Source organism: Corvus hawaiiensis, chromosome 1 (assembly GCF_020740725.1).
Source record: "Corvus hawaiiensis isolate bCorHaw1 chromosome 1, bCorHaw1.pri.cur, whole genome shotgun sequence".
Lineage (NCBI taxonomy): Eukaryota > Metazoa > Chordata > Aves > Passeriformes > Corvidae > Corvus > Corvus hawaiiensis.
Genome location: NC_063213.1, coordinates 64368158 through 64388463, shown reverse-complemented (window position 1 = coordinate 64388463; position 20306 = coordinate 64368158). Strand labels below are relative to the sequence as shown.

The 20306-nt window shown below is 41.3% G+C and overlaps 1 protein-coding gene across 2 annotated transcripts in view; it reads right to left on the bottom strand.

The window, feature by feature from the left end:
- JARID2 (jumonji and AT-rich interaction domain containing 2) overlaps positions 1 to 20306 on the bottom strand; it is a 214405-nt gene that overhangs the window by 53487 nt on the left and 140612 nt on the right. For both annotated transcript variants that reach the window (XM_048308408.1, XM_048308398.1), the window contains exon 4: positions 7862 to 8031. In XM_048308408.1, the coding sequence (XP_048164365.1) occupies positions 7862 to 8031 (170 nt within the window). The remainder of the gene's footprint in view (positions 1 to 7861; positions 8032 to 20306) is intronic.

Sequence of the window (20306 nt, the reverse complement as noted above, 5' to 3'; positions counted from 1 at the left end):
TTTCCTCCTATTGTGAGAGCAACACAAAAGAAAACTTAACTATATAGGAAAAACGATTACCACAACTACACACAAAGTGTGGCCTAATGCATATGAAAGAATGACAAATGTATTTCATGTCCTCTATTACAACAATTTGGTGCTTATACAACAATAAGTACACAGTAAAATATGTGGGGTTTAAGTCATGGTGCTACTTTTAGCAATTTCCCAGGAAAGATGTCACCCTTTGCATGTGCAAAATTCAGGCTCACTACTAACAGTAGGCAGAATTGATGCTTTTGCAGCCTGTACATACAGATGTGTTGACCTCAGCAGCAAGTGCCTGATTAATAGAATAAACTATACTCTTTTTCAGCCATTTTATTTGACTGATGATGTTATTACTTTTTTTTTTTTGACAAATGTGTAGTTTTCCCTCCTAAATTATGGTTTTGTTTCTCATTAAATTACATTAACTTTTGTCTTGGACTAGCTAAACATGTTAAAAAAACCCTCTGAATTTGGATCTGAAGAGTGGAATCAGAAGTATGGAAAGTGCATATGCTTTGCCAAAAATACTATTTCATTACTCTTCAGAATTAGCTGGCAGTGTTTCTGCAGTATTTACTGAAGTACAAACCAAATGTTTTCATCTGGACAGGATTCAAACTCTGGTATGTTACAACCACAACAAAAATCATCTCAGTCCAAGAGCCTTCTCTGTAATTTGGACTGTGGTTTCTGCAAAATTGGAGGATTCTTCTCCATGAATTATTTACACCAACTCCCCCTGTAGCTCCTCTCTTTTTTTCCCCCTGACAATTAAACATAACCCAGATGTGCTTTGGAAAAATCTTAAAACAATTTAAGACATCAGAATGATTTAAGCACAGGGCAGGTCAAGGTATGCGGGACTTCAGCCCGCCCCAGAAAAGCACACAGCATGCCAAGCCCTACAGTGAGCCACGTTCAGAGGTTTGGCTTCTCTGACACACAGCCCCATTTTGTGGCTGAATGCAGGTGGAAAAACCTTGCCTCTCAAATGCTCCTGATGTGCTGGCATCTCAGTGCTTAACATTTAGGGCCTGCTTCTCATTTATTATATGTCCTATTTATTATGTTTTGGCAGGACAACGCCAACTCCCTGAAGTGCAAATATATGTAATTTATGCCTGCACCTTATGGTAGTTTTAACAAGCCAGGCTAAAGGAGTACAAACTGCATAAACTCTATAGGAAAGAGCAATTGCAGTTCACTTGTGTGATTCCACCTGCAGGAACAGTCCCAGAGGGAGCTCCTCAGTGCCTGAGCAAGAGGGAAGAAAAGGCCGTCCCAAATACGGAATTAAAACAGAGCTCCAACTCTTCCCTCTGCTGCCACCGTATGAATCACAAGGTGCCACTGGTGTCACAGCTAATTTATCGACTAGTGCAGCAACATAAACCCCATTTTCTTCCCAGTCTGTTCTTCAAACTAGTAGAGTTAAACCCAAAAACCTAAAGAAAATTCTTCCTTTTCTAGGGAAATGGAGCAAGGGTGAAGAAATGAGTGAGTATGCAGGGGAAAAAAAAAAAAAGCAAAGGTTGACTTTCCAAACTTAGCAAAACACTCCAGAGTAACAGAGTACTCAAAATTTTAAAAAACCAAAGGAGTGCTTCTCACATTTATAATTTGTATCTGACAATCCCAAAATAATTTAACTCCACCAGCCCGAATAGATTTTACAGTGAACCTCAAAACCAACCCTTTCCACATGCACTTCAAACCCCAACTTCATGTTCCCTTCCACCAAGAACAAAACAAATATTGAAGTTTCAAACCACTGTGATGCCATTCCCAAAAAGCTACCAGGCAGTGTTTCATACCCAAGAGATCCTGGGCCCCACCCCTAGCACAAAATCAGTCATTTGGGTAACACTGAACCTATGGCATATTCCCAGGTTAGAGAAACAGGCTCAGAGGTTTTTGCCTGAGATGAAGGGCAGGAATTGCCTTTGCCAGAATACTTTACATTCCCCAACTGGGCAGTGAGCTTTTGAATTGCTGCTGCCATGGCAGGACTCAGATTTTATGCCAGTAGCTCATCCATAATCAATGTCCAGCTATATCAATGCCTATATACAGAGTTAAATATTTATCCTCATTTTACAAAAAACTAAGCAACTCGCTGAGGGATTCGGAGTGAATCTGTGGCAAATACAAAAGCTAAACCTCAAGATCAGTCTCCCTTTTCAGTCAGTAAACTGCATCCTGTGGCTTTTTGCAGGGGTAGATATTGGGGTCATTGACATCAGAAAGGGCTCAAAAACTGGAAGAAACTTTAATTCAGCTCTAGTACTACACACAGGATACTCTATCTTACTTCATTCAGCACCTCTTCCCATCTCTTAAATCTCCCAGTAGGCACACACTGACATGAAATTGCATCTTCCACTGGAACGGATGCCTGGCGGTTTGGCACTCCAGCAGCACTCCATTCCCTTGGGAAGAAATAATGCCATGGTGGTGGTCACCAAGCTCTTCTCTCTGTACTTCACACATGTGCTGTTCACTGTGAGCCTGTATAATCACTTCTCCCTGCCAACACTGATTAAATTACTCTTGTCCTAAACCACAAGAGTTGCTTGATAGCTCATGTTCCACAGGTGGCCTAAATGGTTGCACATAAGAGAAGTATCTAATATTCTACACTTCAATGTTACTCCTAACTTTAAACCAGAAATTTTTGAGATTACAGTTACTAAATACAAACTTATTTTTATTAAAGGATTTGTGCAATTAAAATTCAGCACCCTAAAGTTTATTCTTGGATTTTTCAATCCATCCTAAAATTTTAGTTTCAAATACTAAATGATTTAGTAATAAAATCAATTACAATTTTTCTTCCAGTATTTTAAACTAATTATTGCATGTCTGCATGTTTTAATGCTATTTTGGATTTATAAAAACTAACCCAGACTTCAAAGAAGCTCATACTTTTGGATAGTGTCAGCATTTCATTGCTTTGCTTCCACCCTAATCAAGTTGCTGTGCCGCTCAATCTGCTTACTCTGATGTGGTGAGCAAGTCTCCACGGTGCCAATGGCTGGTGCTTCAAGAATGTGACTGATCCAAGTCAGCAGCTCTCCAAGTACAGCACACGTTGATTACTGTACCTATTGACACTGAACTAACAGCAAACATACCTTTTGCCTTGCTGAAAGATAGGCAAATTAACAGTTGTCTTCTAACATGCCATAAATTAAGAGCTCCCAAGTTTTGGTTCTGGGGGCTCTCCCATTGTAATCGAAAATCTCTGCAGGTATGAACTGACACAGTCAACCTCTCCTATCAGGACTCAAAAGAGAAGACTGGGATCAAAGGCCCCTAAGCCTTTCTACCGCCCAAATATAGGTGTTTAAAAGAATAAAAAGCCTGTTTAAGAGCACACTGCGCTACAAGTTAGAAGTTACTGAAGTTCACACAAACATGATATAGTGAAAATTTTTATTTGGACTTTGCCCAATTGCAACAAATCATCAGATTATTAAGTCAAAACAGCATTCAAAGAAAAAGAACAACCACATGTTTTGCGGAATAGAAGAGCCTGAAAACTCAATTTGTGAGATCTCAATTAAACCATCTTTATTTAGGAATCCCTGAAATTCTCTAGCATGTAACTCCCAGAGGCTCAGCTTAATTAGAAAACTGATCATGGGAAAACTTCTTAAAATGTAGTCTCCTAATCACAGCCTTCCTGTTACCACCTTTTGCCAAAGATCTATTGCTCACAGGGAGTTGTTTCTCCTTCCTCCTCTAGTCTGATATTTGACTCACAATATTTTAACCTCTAAATAATTACAAAGAGCAGAGGTAACTTAAATGCATTGTAACAGAAGCTATTAAGAAAAATATGATCAGAGGCAGAAAACACAGTAGGAGTGAGAGCTGTTGTACAACCACACAGAGATGACACACTCGTATCTACACACTGCTGAAAGATGATACTAATTATGCCTCTGGCAAAGGGCATACAGGCTCCTTCAAAGAAGCTATTAAAGATAAGAACACTGCAGACAAACACTTCAGAGATATCTGCATTATTCCCTTCCTTGTGTTGAAAATTCTAGGGCACAATTTAATAAAATACAAAAAAGAACCCACCAACTTTTTTAAAAGGAGGATTTTAAAATAATAGAAAGCAGAGGAGCCTTGCCAAGTTTGGTCAGTTTACAAATGTATTCCAAGGTGCTCAGATATTCATCAACTGTTACAGCTTTTTCACTGTACTCCACTTACCTTTAAAAAGTAATTAGTACAGTGTATTACCAAATCAAGAGTTTGAAAAACAAACTAATTAAAAATATGTCTAAAGCTTTAGTGTTCTGGATAATGAAACCAAGCAGGTTATCTTGGTTAAATTATTTCCCTTTGAAATTACAGGATGCTAATGGAGTGGCAGGGGGAGTTAAAATTATTTGTATCATTAGATTTTCTTACACATACCAGGACAGGTAAATGGTACTTCTTCTACTAAGTATGGGACCTTATGCATGTCAAGGGCCTTCCTTCCACACTGTAGCATGATAGTATTGCTCCTTCACTGACAGAATTCAGCTGCTCCCACTCAAAATAAACCCCGCAAGAACAATGAAGAGTGAACCTCTAGTGGTGACAGGATTATTACCTTTCTCTGTTTAAAACCAGAAAATAAAAGTACACACTGACATGTGAATTCATGGTGGAATTTGGTCAAAGGCTGGACTTGGTGATCTTGAAGGTGTTTTCCACCCTTAATGATTCATTATTCTATGGTGTGACAAATTTATGCTCTGCTTCTGACACCGCTGGGGGGTGTGGTGGGACAAGGACAGAGAAGACCACTCAGTTGCATTCCCACCAATCCTGGGAAAGACTCCTTTGCCCAAAAAAAGACTTTGATTGTGAATCCAGGGACTATATCACCAGAGCATTTTGAAGGACTAGGACCTAATATAGTCCTAACTTAATTTTTTTTTTTTTAATTAAACAAACATGGCGATTTACTGTTCTGGATCTTATCACTACTACACTTAAGATTTTTGAAGTGCTGAACAACAACCCTGTGAGTGTGTTCTTATTTCCGTGCAATTGCATGTTGCATTTCATCGTCAAAGAACAAAAAGACAAGGCTGGACACATGCAGCTGGACAGAAGTCAGAACAACCACCTGTTGTGGTGCAACAGTTCTGAAACCTCCAACACTTCAATAAATAATAGCACGGAGGCTCCAAATCAAAATAAATCCCTTCCAAAAAATTCCAAGTCTTCCCTATGCAGGGTCTTCGTAAGCTACTGGCTCTTCCCTCTCCAAGCTCACTAGGCACCACCAGAAGAGTAGAATCCAACTAAGCCTGCCAGTGCCCTGGAAAGCCACTTGTGGGACCTTTCTGGAGCTGGATGTACCATCACACTGCTATATGAACTCCCTACAAGCATTAGCAACCAGCTTCCATCTCCTTTTTCCGAAATAGACACATCAAAAGAGACAGCCACCTGGAGCTAAACATTCCCAGAGGCCATATGGACACAACCTCAGGCAGCCAGGACCTCTTGAAGGACACAGTAGTTCAGGCACACAAGCCAGAACGATGAAAATACAAGTATGAACAACCCAGTCCTCCCTCCAAGCCACAGCACTCTCCTGATCCTGCACAGAGAAGGATCCAGGTAGCTGATGTCCAAGAAGATTCCCCCACCTCTTTTTAATTGGCTCTTTTCACGTTTTATACAGGGGTGATGGAGTAATAAGCTTGTGGGGGTGCTGAAACAGAAAGCTGACAGCTTTCCCTTTCTGCTTTTCTTCAGACTGTTTAAGTACACCAAGAACTTGCTATGTGTGGCACTCAGAGCAGACTTTCCCTCGTGGTTTTTAACATAATTGTAATTGTGATCTTGCCGTCTGAATGCATGTGTTGTCAGAAATGTACGAGTACTCCTGCATACTGAAGAAATTAGGAATGAATTGGAAGTTCTTAACTGACAGTACAAAACATCAATTATGCCACAGATGAATAACAAAGAAGAAAATTATAGGTGCAAGAGCTAAACAGCCATTGATTTAAATAAAAATAATAATACTTAAAAAAAATTTTTAAAAAAAACCAAACCAACCAACCAACAACAACAACAAAAAAAAACCCAACAACATGAAGCACTGGAATACGACTAAAGTACCCATGCTTCCCATTTGCATTGCTAAACCAGAACGATAAGAGAGTGCTAAGAGAGTAGGAAATGAAAGTGGAGATAAGTGACACTCCCACACAGGTTGCCTTTCTATAAGTGCAAGTGCCTTCAAAGCTATAAATAACACATGCTTAGTTAGCAAGCAGTGGAAACAAGTGTGTGAATGCAGCCACGTGTACTCACACACAGACACACACACACAACCCCATCTGACTCTTCTCACCAACAACTGTGGCAGTTGGCCCAGATCACAGCAGTGACATGCTGCCAACAGACTGATCAACCTCACACTAAATTAGAAATACATTTCCACAGATTATATTTCAGAGGACCATGATGCCACTTTAAACTCCATTAGATTCTGCTCCTTTCCATCCTTTAAACAAACACAAAGGCTAGCAAATCACCCTCCTCTATCCCCTCCACCCACCCACTTTACCAGAGGTCCCAAAAGGATGGAGGCTCCATACTGGATGTGAATCAAGTTGGATAAATTAGCAACCAGTCTAAAGGTACCACTAGCCTAAAATCTTATAGAAGAGAAGAAAAATGAAATCAAACCACACTGCATTAAGGTGAGAAAGCCTCAGCAGGAAGCTACGGGTGGTGTTGATCACAGCTGTCCACAGATGCAACAGAGACCTACGAAAGGGGAACTCCAACGCAAGCGCTGAAAGATTCAGCCCACTAGGTAAGACTTTTGCAGACAAAGCCTATCTGTAACAAATGCACACCCTTTCAGCAGGTAATGGGACAAAAAACCAGCAAAAGGCATCATTCCAGCACAGAGGACGGAGCAGTGACTAAGGAGACAGGGAAAGCACCTATAGAGAAACATACCGCAAGAGATAACATGACCATTGGGGGATTAAACTGAAAGATGCTATCTTCAGTACATGACTTGGGACACAGGGCCATGGAAAGTCCTAAGAAAAATGACCACTCAAGTAACATCTCCTTCTCTAGCTTAATCTAGACACTGAGCTGTACCTCACGCTCAGGCCCCTCAGGTTCGACATGCAGGCTTGCAGACACACAGCCCATTGATCCCAGACACACCACACAGCTCCAGCCAGGCTCAGGCACCTGTTACTGTGAGGTGATTCAGGTATCTCACTCCACAATTTCAGATGTGTCGTTTGTACTTGGGTTGCTGAGAGGAGAAGCTCACCTATTTTAATTATCAACACAGGAATAATGCAGCTCTTGAGGTGGACAAGAACAATGGCAACCCCTCCACCCACTGTCAGATGAAAAGCCTGACTCAGATTGAACAATAAAGGACAGTGAGTAGGCAGAGAAGGGGAATTTCCAAGAAGATTTTCTCCTCTTGCAGGAACAAGTACACAAGCAAGTTAAGCACTTCTTCAGTTTATAGTCAGACAAAACAAAGGAGGATGGGGAGGACTTAAGAGAGCTAGACAAAAACCTATTCAGGGTATCAGAGAGCCAAGCATAAAAGAAATTTCTTTTTGCACTATTACCAGGCTCATTTTATTATCTTTAGAACCACGAACTCGAATGCTCCTGCTGAAGAATTGCTGAGAGCTGAAATGAACGCAATACATTCAAGTGCAGCTCCAGTACATTTGTCTGGCTGTTGCTTGGTGTGCAGCGCTACAGCTCCTTCTGTGAATGAGACTGTGCCCCAGGGCTGCTGCAAGACACCTACCTCGAAGACAGAGGAAAGTGAGAAAATCTTCTGTCTTGGGCTTCCTTTTGGAGAGGTCAGAAATCTGAGTGACAGGAGGGGGTAACAACGGCTCCACTATCTTTATTGGAGTTGTGCTGGGACTGTTTGGCTGGGACTGAGCAAACTTCCTTTGTGCTTGCAGCCTTGGCCTGTGGAAACAAGAGCACATCAGAAACATGTTAGGCAGAAAACATAAAAATTCACCTTTTAGAAGAGAGAGACAGAGACCTGAATCCATCTCCTACCAATACCAAATCCCCTGGGTCAATTATGAAGACAGTATTTTATTTGTTTTATCCTTTGGTATCTTCTGCTACAATTTGGAAAACCAGAAAGGGAACAGCTTGACTGTAAAATCTGTGACTACTGTTTCATATGTTCTGAATGTCTTCTTGCACATGATACAATTACAGTTTACCATTCACTTATTTGGAAATTAAATCTGTATTTTGCACCATGAAAATGTCTTTTTTTTTTTTTTGTTAAGTGTTAGTGCTCATTGCTTTCTGTTTTTAATTAATTTACAAATTAGGTTTATTTTAGCCCCATTAAGGTTTTAATTTATTCCAATCTGCTAGAATCTTATTTCCATAAATATGTAATAATAGATAAGGTATATATATGTGTGCCCAGTTCTTAAAAAAAAAATCAAAACCTTTAGGAGAAGATCTTTTTGACAGGGAAGACATCGGGTCAAAACCTTTAGATTTTTGTTTGCTTGGCCACAGCCCAGAAGACAATAAGCAAGGAGGTTGGCAGTGGGGTTAAGTAAGATTTGGGATAAATTTGTAAGAATGAAGGACATGCATGGAGTGAATTTGTTCAGTCCTGGTACTGGGCAATGGAGTAGCACTCTCTGATTAGTTTTACAGCATGCCTGAGTACGGCTGCAGGAAGCGAACGGCTGCAGGTGGTTTTGGCAGTTGGCTGCAAATAATTTCAAGCCCATCTGAAGGCTCTGATTAACTGCTAGGTAGCAGTGAATATGATTTTCTTTAATATGTCTAGAATGTAAATTGGTATTAGGGAAAGCACTTTGGGGCAGGACAGATACCCGGAGGGGGTCTCACTGGGATCCTGGCTCAGCTCAACATGTAAGAACATGCTAATTTCTCACTTAAGCAACTGGGATTCTAATTATGATCTATCTTTATTACAGCTTCAAAAAGGAGAGAAGCTACAGAAAGAACTTAAAACCTTGTTGAGAAAGGATGCAATTTTATGTCATTTTCTTCCCTAATAGCAGAGTATTTACATAATGTCAAAGTGAAACATATCAAACAACACTGAAGGGAAGCCCAGGTCTTGTCACTCCACAGCAGCCTTGACTGTTGTGACTTAAGGAAAGCACAGTTATCATTCAGTATGGATGAAACGCATAATTGGCAAACCTCTTGTTTTTCACGGGTATTAACCTTAACTATTTGGGTAATAAGAGGTTTATTACTGTATTTTAAAATTCTGCAATCATGTCGCTAAGATAGCAAGAAAACCCCCTGAAAATCCCAGCAGCGTTTGTATGAATATACACGTTCCCTAATGACAACAAAGAGCAAAAGTAACATTCAGCAGTTTTCTCCCTAAACTCTGCATAAAATTGTCCATGTCCTCACTATCCAACCCCCACTGCCCCGAACAACAAAACATACCAGCCATTCTTAGTGCTTATTTTCATCTCCTCCATGGCAAAAATAACCTGGTGTTTACAAATTTTTTTATCATGGTGCTTATAATTTGTGAACTGGAAATGAAAGACTATTTAACATGTATATTTCCTCATATCTATGAACAATTGCCTTTCTAGAATGAAGGTGTTGTATAGATCTGCCTGTATCTCCACAAAATTACTCAGGTTGCTTTGCAAAGCCCCATTCCTTCACGCAGACTGAGGACTCCCGCACAGGATGAATGGGATTTTAATTTCAAGCAACTACATTTCTATCACCAAAACCATACATGCAGCCAGAGAAAAACGCTTTGTGTTGGCTTCTGTTCTGCACAAAACATATGCTCTCTCGGCAAAAAACAGACTATAAAGGTTAGCAAGCATCCCGGCTTTCTGCACAGCAATTTTCTCCCACTGATGTGCTTCATCAGCCAGGCTGTTAAAAACATTCGCCCACCCAATCTCTGCATCTCTGTACCTGCTCAAATCTCACGTGATCGATGATAAGCAAGAAGGACGACTACCACCCCAAAAAGTGAAGGTTAAGCCTGTTTCACAGTTCAAATGTAACCCTTTGCAGCAAGAATCATCCACACTGGTTTGTAGTATCCCTATTATCAGTTGCCAGAGCACTGAAAGAGGATTAGAGAATGACTTGCAAGTTTGGCATAGATATGAAATGAATTAGTGAACTGAAAGCACTTTTGGTTCTGTCTTTGAAAGTACACTCTATGCTAGCGTTCTTCTCTGGGACAAAAAAAACCCTGTGGGGCATGGAGCCTGGCCTGGCAGCATCACAGGCTCTTCACTACCCTTGACTTCAGCAAGGACAGAGAAAATGCCAGGTCTTACCTCTACTTACAACGATGAACTTTTGCCCCTTCCCCAGGGAGGCTGTGGAGACTTGTTGCTATATGGGCAGATGTGTCCGAGATGCTTCTCCTCTCAAACCAGTGTTGAAGATTGCTGTACTTCCATCTGCTCAGTGTGACCTCACCAGTGCCACACAAACAGGCCTCCTTATGAAATATCCATCTTTTATTAAAACCACGAGTTACAGGGTGGAAATATCACTGATTCAATTTACGAACACTAGTAAATGAAGGCACTCTTTTATGACTGCAGCATCCTTTAGGTTTCTGCAACAACTACTGTTCCTTTCATGGATACGTATGTGCTCCACAGGCTTCTACTTCAGTGCCTGAGAGTGCATACAGAGTGAGCTGTGAGCAAGAAATAAGCTATTCTGTAGCTACAGCATACTGGGATGATGAATCAAGATTAGGAAGCAAAAGACGTTCTTAAGCAGCCCTTACTTCAGATTTATGTAAACATGACCAATTTCAAAGGTGGGCCAGCAAAGGAAAAACACGCATATTTCAAAACATTAGCAACAACTAGAACTGTTTCTTTGTGAAGGCATGTATGCACCTTAATAAACTTGTATGTCCCCATGAAAACCTCTAGCAGCATAAAGCCAATTATTTCAGGTATGGTTTCACATTACACTTAATCCAATTTAAGTGTGAAGCTGCTGCCAAAGAAGGATTGTACCCTCCTTCTTCACTACAGTTACATCAGATGAAGCATAGCAAGTTGTACTCACACACCACTTCTGATCAGGGAAGAATAGAAGTGGTAAAAGTGCTCAGAAAGACACTGTGTGTGTATGATGGTGTCTGTCAAAAATTTAGAGAGGAACAGTGTGGCCAGCAGGACCAGGGCAGTGATTGTCCCCCTGCACTCAGCACTGGTGAGGCCACACCTCCAATTCTTGTCCAGTTTTGGGCCCCTCACAAGTGGCAGAGCATGTCCAGAGAAGGGCAACAGAGCTGGTGAAGGGTCAGGAGCACAAGGCCTGTGAGAAGCAAGTGAGAGAGCTGGGGGTGTTTAACCTGGAGAAAATGAGTCTCGGGGAATCGCATTGCTCTCCACAACTGCCTGAAAGGAGGGTGTTGCTGCCAGGTGGAGGTCAGTCTCTTCTCCCAGGCAACAAGTGACAGGACCAGAGGTAATGGCCTCAAGTTGTACCAGGGGATGTTTAGATTGGATATTAGGAAAAGTTTCTTCACAGAAAGGGTTGCAAAGCACTGGAATAGTCTGCCCAGAGAAGTGATTGAGTCACCATCCCTGGAGGCATTAAAAAGACACATGGATGTGGCACTTAAGGACACAGGTGGACTTGGCAGTGCTGGGTTAATGGCTGGAGTTGATGACCTCAAAGGTCTTTTCCAACCTAGATGAATCCAGGATTGTTCAAATGCCTAACATCACACCCATGGCTTTGCTCTTTGCTTCTTAATGCAATGATTTCTGCTGGAATGGCCTATTTAGCACGCATTTGGCAACAACAGACAGATTGGCATGAGCAGCAGAAAGAACAAAAAAAATCCTGTTTCTGTCCTCAAAATAAATTGCTCACTTTGTCCTCATTGAGAGGGTACACACTATGTAAGGCTTATAAATATGAAAACAGAAAAAACTTCACAAGACGGAAAAGGATGAGGAAAGAACTCAACATAATCCCACATCTAAATGTCATGTGAACACCCAACACACAGCTAGAAATATCTAGACTATTTAAAAATAAACAGTAAACCACCTTCTCTCAACACAATCTTATTTTCCTTCTACTGCTTTTGAGAGACTTTAAACACGTAACTATGACACAAAGTTCAAAAAAGCCTCAGCCTGAGGAAGTCCCACCTCCTTTAGGTACGCTTTTATTCTACTGAACTGACTGTTTAGGTCTGAGAAAGTAAATTTCAGCCAGAGACTAAAACTCCAAAACAAAACTATCCTGGTTGCAAAAACTCAGACTGCGCTACAAAACATTTCTCTCCCAATACAAATATACTTTTTGAAGCTTTTCTAGAGTAGAATTTGTTTTTAGTTGAATATTTTAAGCAAATTGCATTCTTTATAATTAAAAGACTGCAGTCTGTGTGTTAACTAAAAATACTTCAGAATGTCTTTTAAAATAGAATATCCTAGCACCATTCCTTTAGCTTGTAAAAAAGCTCACATTTAGGAAAAGACTTAATACACAAAGGCAGTCTTTTCTTTGCAAAGCAAAGCTCAGGCTAGTAGTACCAGTCTGTGTCAAATTTAGTAAACAATAATATTCTAGATAAAAATGCACGTTGTGCTAGCCACAAATCAAGTATTAAACTATCAGTATATGAGATTTATTTGTACATTGGTACAAAAATCGGACTCTTTTCAGTTTATTACTCCATAACTCCTAAGCAAAAATGAAGCATAAGTACTATAAAACATACACAAAAACAAATATGCACAATCGGAGTTGTAATATATTTGCATTCATACTAACCTATTTACAGAAAATTCTGGGTTTGAGAGGCTGCTCTCATGCCTAAGCATGTCAACTGGGAAGAGATTTGCAAAACAAACTATCTTCTGCGAACATTCTCTAATCTCCAGCAAACTGCAGGTTTTCACAAAACTTCCTGACTAGTATGTGCTACAATATGTCCTTGCTGTTTGGTCTCATTACCTTTCACTTACTCCTTGAACTCCACTTTTGCTTTTGTCTTTTCCTGCTTTTTTGTAGCCTGATGTTTCCTTTTTCTTCATAACAGCATGACAAGGAGTTAGGTTTCCAAAAGCTATAGGAACCATAGCTGAAGTAGCTGCTTGAGCAGTACAGTTTTGTGACTAATTCCCATTTTCCTTCTCAATGTAATGTGCTTTTTACTTAACAATTAAGGGAAGGCTCTGGCATGGCTGGGCACTCTACCTCACAAATTTTGTTCTGACCACTCCATGCTGCTATCATTACAGCTTACCTTCTGCTGTGTACCTGGGTTATTTACTTCCTTGCAATGACATTTTGCTGGCATGGTGAAATACTTATCTCTGAGGTTTACTTGGCTCTGAACGCCTGATCTCGATGAGGTCTGAAGTGCACCATTTTTTGGTCTCATTGGAGGTGATAAACCAAGTATGTAAATTGTGTAACTGCACCCTACAACGTGGCACTCGGCCTGGCACACAGCACGTCTGTACAGAAACATTCACTTGTGTGTGCAGCTTTGTTTAGCAAGGTAAACTTACCCAAACGTGACAGGCTGCAGAAATATTCTGCCCTCACTTAAAAGTAAACAAGTAATTTAAGCTTTATTAGTCAGGCGTCTGCTGGAAATCAGATGATTATCAAATGTGTAATTTCCACCTCAAACAAAATCCACTATGTGACAGGCACTTCTAGGCAAGCTCAAGATGTGCATGCAAAACTTGTTGCTGGAGGTATCATTCTTCATGGGACGAGCAGGAAATCTTTATCACTATCACATGTGCCAGCAGGAAGCATGGCTAAACTACATTTTACCCTTTCAAGACTCAGAGTTAAGTCCTAAGACACTCCCTCCCAACAGTAAGCTTTTAGAAGACCACCAGTTCATGTGACCAGGGCTCCAAACTTCAAACCAACAAGTTGTCTACATCCACAATGCCAAAACTTAAATGAAACATATTCTTTTTTCTCCCAACTGTGAGGGTAAACATTTGGATAATCAAAAAAAAAAGATGGGAAAAAAATTCCCAACGAAACACAGGATCTTGTTGGCTGTCTCTGGAGCACACCTGAGTGCATGTGTTGGCTCTGCTGGCACTAGGCAGCGTTTCTGTCTGTACTCACACACCTCTGCCACCACAGTGTCCCAAGCTACGCTGGCAGGTGAATCAATGGCACCACACCAAGAGCAAGAAAGCAGGCAAGCGAAGGAGTCCTTTGAACTGCATTTCCTCTCCCACATGCCCCAAAGCTACTGGGATAGCATTTTCTGCCCGTATCAGTGGTTATCTGTTGCCCATTTGATAACACACTGGCTTCATCGCTAATGCCAGCAAGTCTGCAGTAGTGGAAACAGAGACTCAATCAGCATCCGTCCCCCCATGCCTGTTTGTACCAGGAAGGGAATAGAAGTTAAGAGACCTGGTTGCTCCCATCCATGCAGATACTGAGTGCAGGTAACTGGTGCAAAGCATGGGGTCACTCTCAGATATGGCTTCTTCAAAGTAATTTGCAAGATAATGTAATCCAAGACACAACCAAGACCTGTACTACCAGGTAGGAGTGTAATTCTTAATCCTGCCATAGATTAAAAGAATCTGGGCTACTTTTCAGCAAATTAAACATTCCAGAAAGGTTGAATGCAACAATTTTCAGAATCTGTTTTTACTAAGACCTTTATTCACCCAATCTTTTTTTACCTTCTGTGGGCCAGTAAATCAAAATTGGGCCTAAATTAACATTATTTTAAACCAGATTTAAATTTTCAAGTGAGCCAGTCAAAGCACAATATTAAGCCCATCTTTATTCAGTTCTTGATTGTTGAGCCTATTAGCACAGCACATTTCTGTAAAAAACACTTCTTGCTCTAAAACTTTAGCTACAATGAATGGATACAGATTTTCCATTGAGATTTTTTGTGGTTTTGTGGTTTTGTGTTTTTTTTAAATGGGAAACAGTTGGTTTCTGAGAATCTCCTCTCCGGTTAACAACAGAAAGGTATTTGGAAATGGCATCTAATGAACAATAATTGAGCTAACCCACATGCTTCATGACGAACTCAAAGTACAGCTAGACACAAACTTTTTTTGCTAAAAACTGCTCCAATTATCATTAATTCTGGAACTGCCTGTTTTTTCTGACAATGCTCACTGATTACAAGAAGGTACTTGCAGTCTCCAAACCCACCTCATGTCATGCAGTTAGCAGAAACACTTATACCTACTAAGTGAAACAGCTGGCTGTTCAAACAACACACAAGATAGCATTGGGCAAAGTAGGGAGTCCTTAAAAGCTGCTGTTTACCACCCACCACCACTTTAACTGTAGAGGAACTGGACAACTCCAGCCACCATAAAAGAGCCGTGTACATACCCCACATCACATACACAAGCAGTCACAATGATGCAGGTATGGAGAGCCTGCCTGCTAGACTGAGGCCCATACCAGACAGTTTATAGAAGACGCTGTAGAAAACTAACGCTGCATTCAGATTTCACCTGTGGATCCAATAAGTTCAGGTGTTTGTGTCATCTAGATAACCCTGAGAGGGCTAAATCATACTGGGTACTAAATGTTCTGGGTTTTTGCCCTGAAACATCCATGGTGGTCAAGGAATTTTGACACTACTCTTATGTAGCAGTAGGATTTCGCGGTGTGAACTTGAGTCCCCTTCATAGACTTCAGGATACAGGGAAGCAAAGAGGAACGAGAAACAATCCAAAAAACCAAAAGCATAATTAGTCAAAGTTGCATCCCTTCTCCAGGAGAATGGGCTTCTTCTCATCTTACTGCTGCAACTGGTTTTAACTGGACTTGATTCAAGAACAGTCCATGCTTATCACACACAATTTACATCACTGCAGCACTGTAGGCCAAGGGGTCACAACCTCTTGTTGTGCCTAAACCAAAACAGAACTCTGAAGTTACCACGGTGCAACTCTAGCACAACACAATTACAAAACCATGCATCTACCTTCAAATACCTCAACAATGGCATGCTTTCAGCTCAGACTCTAGCAGCTGGAGAAAGGCTGACTTAGATTTAAATACATTAATGACCATCAAATACTCAAACCCTTCCACCTGTCCCATGTGCTAGTGGCTGTGGCAAGTACAGGAGGGTTTATCAGCTGCTGTCCAGAGAGAAGAAGCAGCGGGAGTGTGACCAAATGAGGATATGGCAGCTGAATGAAGCTCCCAAAAAGCAGTCTTCTTACAGCCTTTGTCATCAGATCACACTATAGCAACTGTCCTACAGACTGTCCATAAATCCAGGACCAAAGCCTTATTCCTCTACAAGTGTGGGATCTGGACAATCAGAAAGACAATGACTCTTTTAAATCTACTTTCTCCAGGGCTGTACCACCTGAGATTGGACAAAAATTTTTCCTCTCCATACAGACATGTGGTGAGCTATACATGGCAATAGATGGCAGAAGAGATCCTTCTGAATACTGGAGACAGGTGGTGCCACCCTTCCTTTGTCCTGCAACAGTTCTTAAAAATTCCCATTCTGGAGTAGCTTCATTTCTAGTCTAAGAACATAAGTACTGGTACTTCAACATTTGACTGCTCCAAGTTGTACTCCAGCTGTGTCTACACTGTGCCATATTGCACATTGCATAAAGCCACCCAGGCTAAGCCTTCAAATTCATCAGTCCACACGGGAATGAATCTAACAACAATGCTGCAGACTGTGAGTCCTACAAATGCTCCTGCCAAAGTCCTGGTTATTGCTGACACCCTCAACACCACAGCCAACAGCATTCAGCTGGGCCAGCTCAGATACGCTCACAGAAGCCACAAATGTGCATAGTAATGCAAAAACAGCCTCATTTGGAAGGAACAAGAAACAGGAATGTATTCCAGAAACCCATTTTGGAGGGGGCTGTGTCCTGAATACATCTCTTTCCTTGCTGTTCTTTGGGCTATGCATGCTGCAGGGGTTGCTCCCTAGAGACAGTTTATGATACTTGAAAGACAAGTTGACTCTTTGGGACTGAGCTATAGTGGGAGTCACTGCACTGGTGTGAAGCAGTACCAAGCACCAGCTGATGAGTGCTGATTTCAGCAGTACCATAAAAGCTACAACAACTTCCCACTTGTACACGGCTTACTTCTGCTCCTGCACCCATGCTCTAGGAGCCATTTCTCTTCTGCAGCATTCTTCACCTCAGGCTGCTACCTGGTTCTCTTCACCAGAGTGCTCTGCAAGCTGCTTACCAAGCACAGCTGAGCACAGCTACCTACAAAAGCACTTGGCAAATGGAGACTAGGGTTTCTGGTTCCTGTATCCAGAAGTGAGGGCTGCCCCTCTGTTCTAGCAGTGTGACCCAAGATTCCTACTCCTTAGCTTGAGCCAAACCCATCATGCCATACCAGAAAGTTTTACAGGAAAAACATCACCACGGAGTAACTTTAGGGCAGGTCTGCCATTTTATGCTGTGCTGCTGCACAGAGAAAAGCATCACCACATGCTAGAAAGTTAAAATGCAAAACCACAGCAGCAGAAAAAAGAATTAAGGAACTCATTTACATTTGCTTGGTTTTTAATAATCACTATCAGATGTTTGAGTGTGTACTATGTCTGCAAACTTCTCTTCAAGAAGAAAACCACAAGAACAAAGTTATTTTTTCACATTAAACCCTGTCCCTTGTGCTGGAAGTAAACAAGGTTGAACTCCACGCTAACAGACACCTTCTCCACTGGAAGGAGGATGCAATTTCCAGTTCACTTGCATGGTCTCCACCTACTGGTAAGGAATCTGTCAAGGTCCTGCTGCCAGCACTTGCTGAAGGTGGAAGAATGAAGCAACCCTCACAGTCTTTTGATATTCAGGTAAAGCCAGTGTGGTAAAGCCAGTGTGGGAAAGCCTAGGGGCACAAAATGGTCTCCCCTTCCACTTCACTGCTCTGCAACACACCATGCTGCTGTCTGTGTGGAATTACAGGAAACTTTGTTATCTACCACAGGCTTGGATTATTTTCAAAAGCATTTTTGACCCCTACAAAAAGATTTCCCACTCTATGGAAGACAGTCTATAGAATGTTAAAACCTGCCCATTTTGAGAAAACTTGAGCATTGCCCCCTATTTAATTACAGAGAAGTCAAAACTACTTCTAGCACAATACACTGTGCAGCTTCAATAATCTTCTAGTATATTATTTTCAGTGTTCTCAGACATCTGAGGTACCTCTGCAAAACCTGTTCACTTCCCAGTTCCCAAGCGGGAGGCATTAAACAAAACCAGCACAGTTCAGATGACAGAGCTTCCCACTTCCTTACTCATGCAATACCTGGGCACTACCCAAACTCCTGGTCTCTGATCAATTTGGAGATGCTCTTTGTTCCCTATGATACGCCAAATAATACCAAACATATCAGCAGCTCCCTCCCTAGTAATTTGACCAGCTGCTAAAACTCAAGAGGATGCAAAATCAAAGCCATGCGACTGAAGGAAAATTCTCTTTTCACTTCGAGCAGCCTTTTCTCTGCAACTGTGCTTTAAAAAAAGAAAAAATTGTTTTACGGACCATTTCATTCTTGTTTTCCAATCTCAAAACAACACGCGTACCTCAACTCTAGCAATCGTTCACCTTTGCCCTAAAAGCAACTTGCACTAGCCAGAAAGCCACAGATTACTTCTGGCAGAAATGTCAAAAATAACAGTGCATGGATCATTTTAGCCATCATCTGAATGGCTGAGAAACTTCCTGTTCAATTAAGCCCTGCATTAATCCCTAGCATTTGAATACAATTTTCCATCTACTGGCAGGAAGTGATAAAAGTTGCATGGTCAGTAGGTTGTGGGCATTTTAACCTCTTACAGAGGTTGCAGATTGCAATTTAACCACACCTGAAACCACGTATCTGCACTTCCCATGCGGACAGCCTTTACAAGGCTCCTCTACCATCTGGCTATTACCAGGAACTCGACATTTCTCTTGTAAAACTACAACATTTAGATGCACAGTGAGGAAAAAAAAGAAAAGAGACACAAGATATCCTATATCTGCTGCACAGACTTTATTCTGATAAGCAGCAAAGTGATCACTTTTGCATAAAACACCCATCAGTCACATTTACTGTCTTGCCAAAAAGGATTACTAAACAGAAACATGCAAGTGAGCTATCAAGGGAAGGAAAGAAAAAATAACAATCAGTATATTCCATTATGTTAATCCTATGCTATTCTTACATAATTCTGAATTCCATTATGTTAAACCTATGCTATTCTTACATAACTCTGGAGATAAAATACAAATTTTAGCAGGTACTGTCTCTGCTTTCTGGTCTCTTTTCCTTCATCAATGTAATTTTTTGCATTGAGTTTCCCTTGGAAGGAAACCACGACCCTCTCCAGGCTTCCTCCCCAGGAGTCAAACAGCCCATTCTTGCAAGTCAATCAGGCAGATGCAGTCAATTGTCCCAGTAACTCTGTTCATGCCTTCTTTCAAGCCATGCCACATCCTGCTACCAGTCAAACTGGCCTGAAAAGGAAAGGGGCCATTCACCTCAAACCTCTTCTTTACATAGATGCTAAATCCACTGAGAGGGGGCTGGCTGGACTGCCAGAGCACGCTGTCTTTCTCTTCCTCCTGAATGCCAGAAAAAGTAGTTGGGAACTAATGATATGAATGGAAACTATGGTAACAATTCCTGTGCCACCACAATCTATAGCCTTCCCTGCAGACTCTCTTTCTTTACCTGCAGTAGTAAGTATTCAATACTCTGTTGCTTCTTGTCACATGTGTCACATTCCCCTGGCCCTGGAGACTCCAGTAAAAAGATATGGTGCATATCGAGCTCATTTCAGTAGCAGGTAATCATAATAAAAAACCCACACAGACACACACTAATTGTGCGTACACACCATGCATCTGTCCAGGAAGTGAAAAAATACAGTCCCTCTGAGAAGACTTTGTTCACAGAAGAGTGAGATTTATCAGTGCTTCTTCCCTAACACCCACCTTAATTTTAGTTTTAAGATACACGGCAGTACATGAGCAGCAGGACACCTGACATTTGATGATACAACCCAGATAAACTAAGAGCTTGATGATAGTGGAAGGAGAAAATCATGTTCCTTCTGGTTCTGCATCCCACTGTGCACTCTGACCAGGAAGTAATGGGAAAGCACAGTCCAAGTGGGGGGAGGACACAGGGAGTGGGACCACACCTTTCAGGAGCAGCAACTGCTGCCTCACCTGCATCTTCCCAC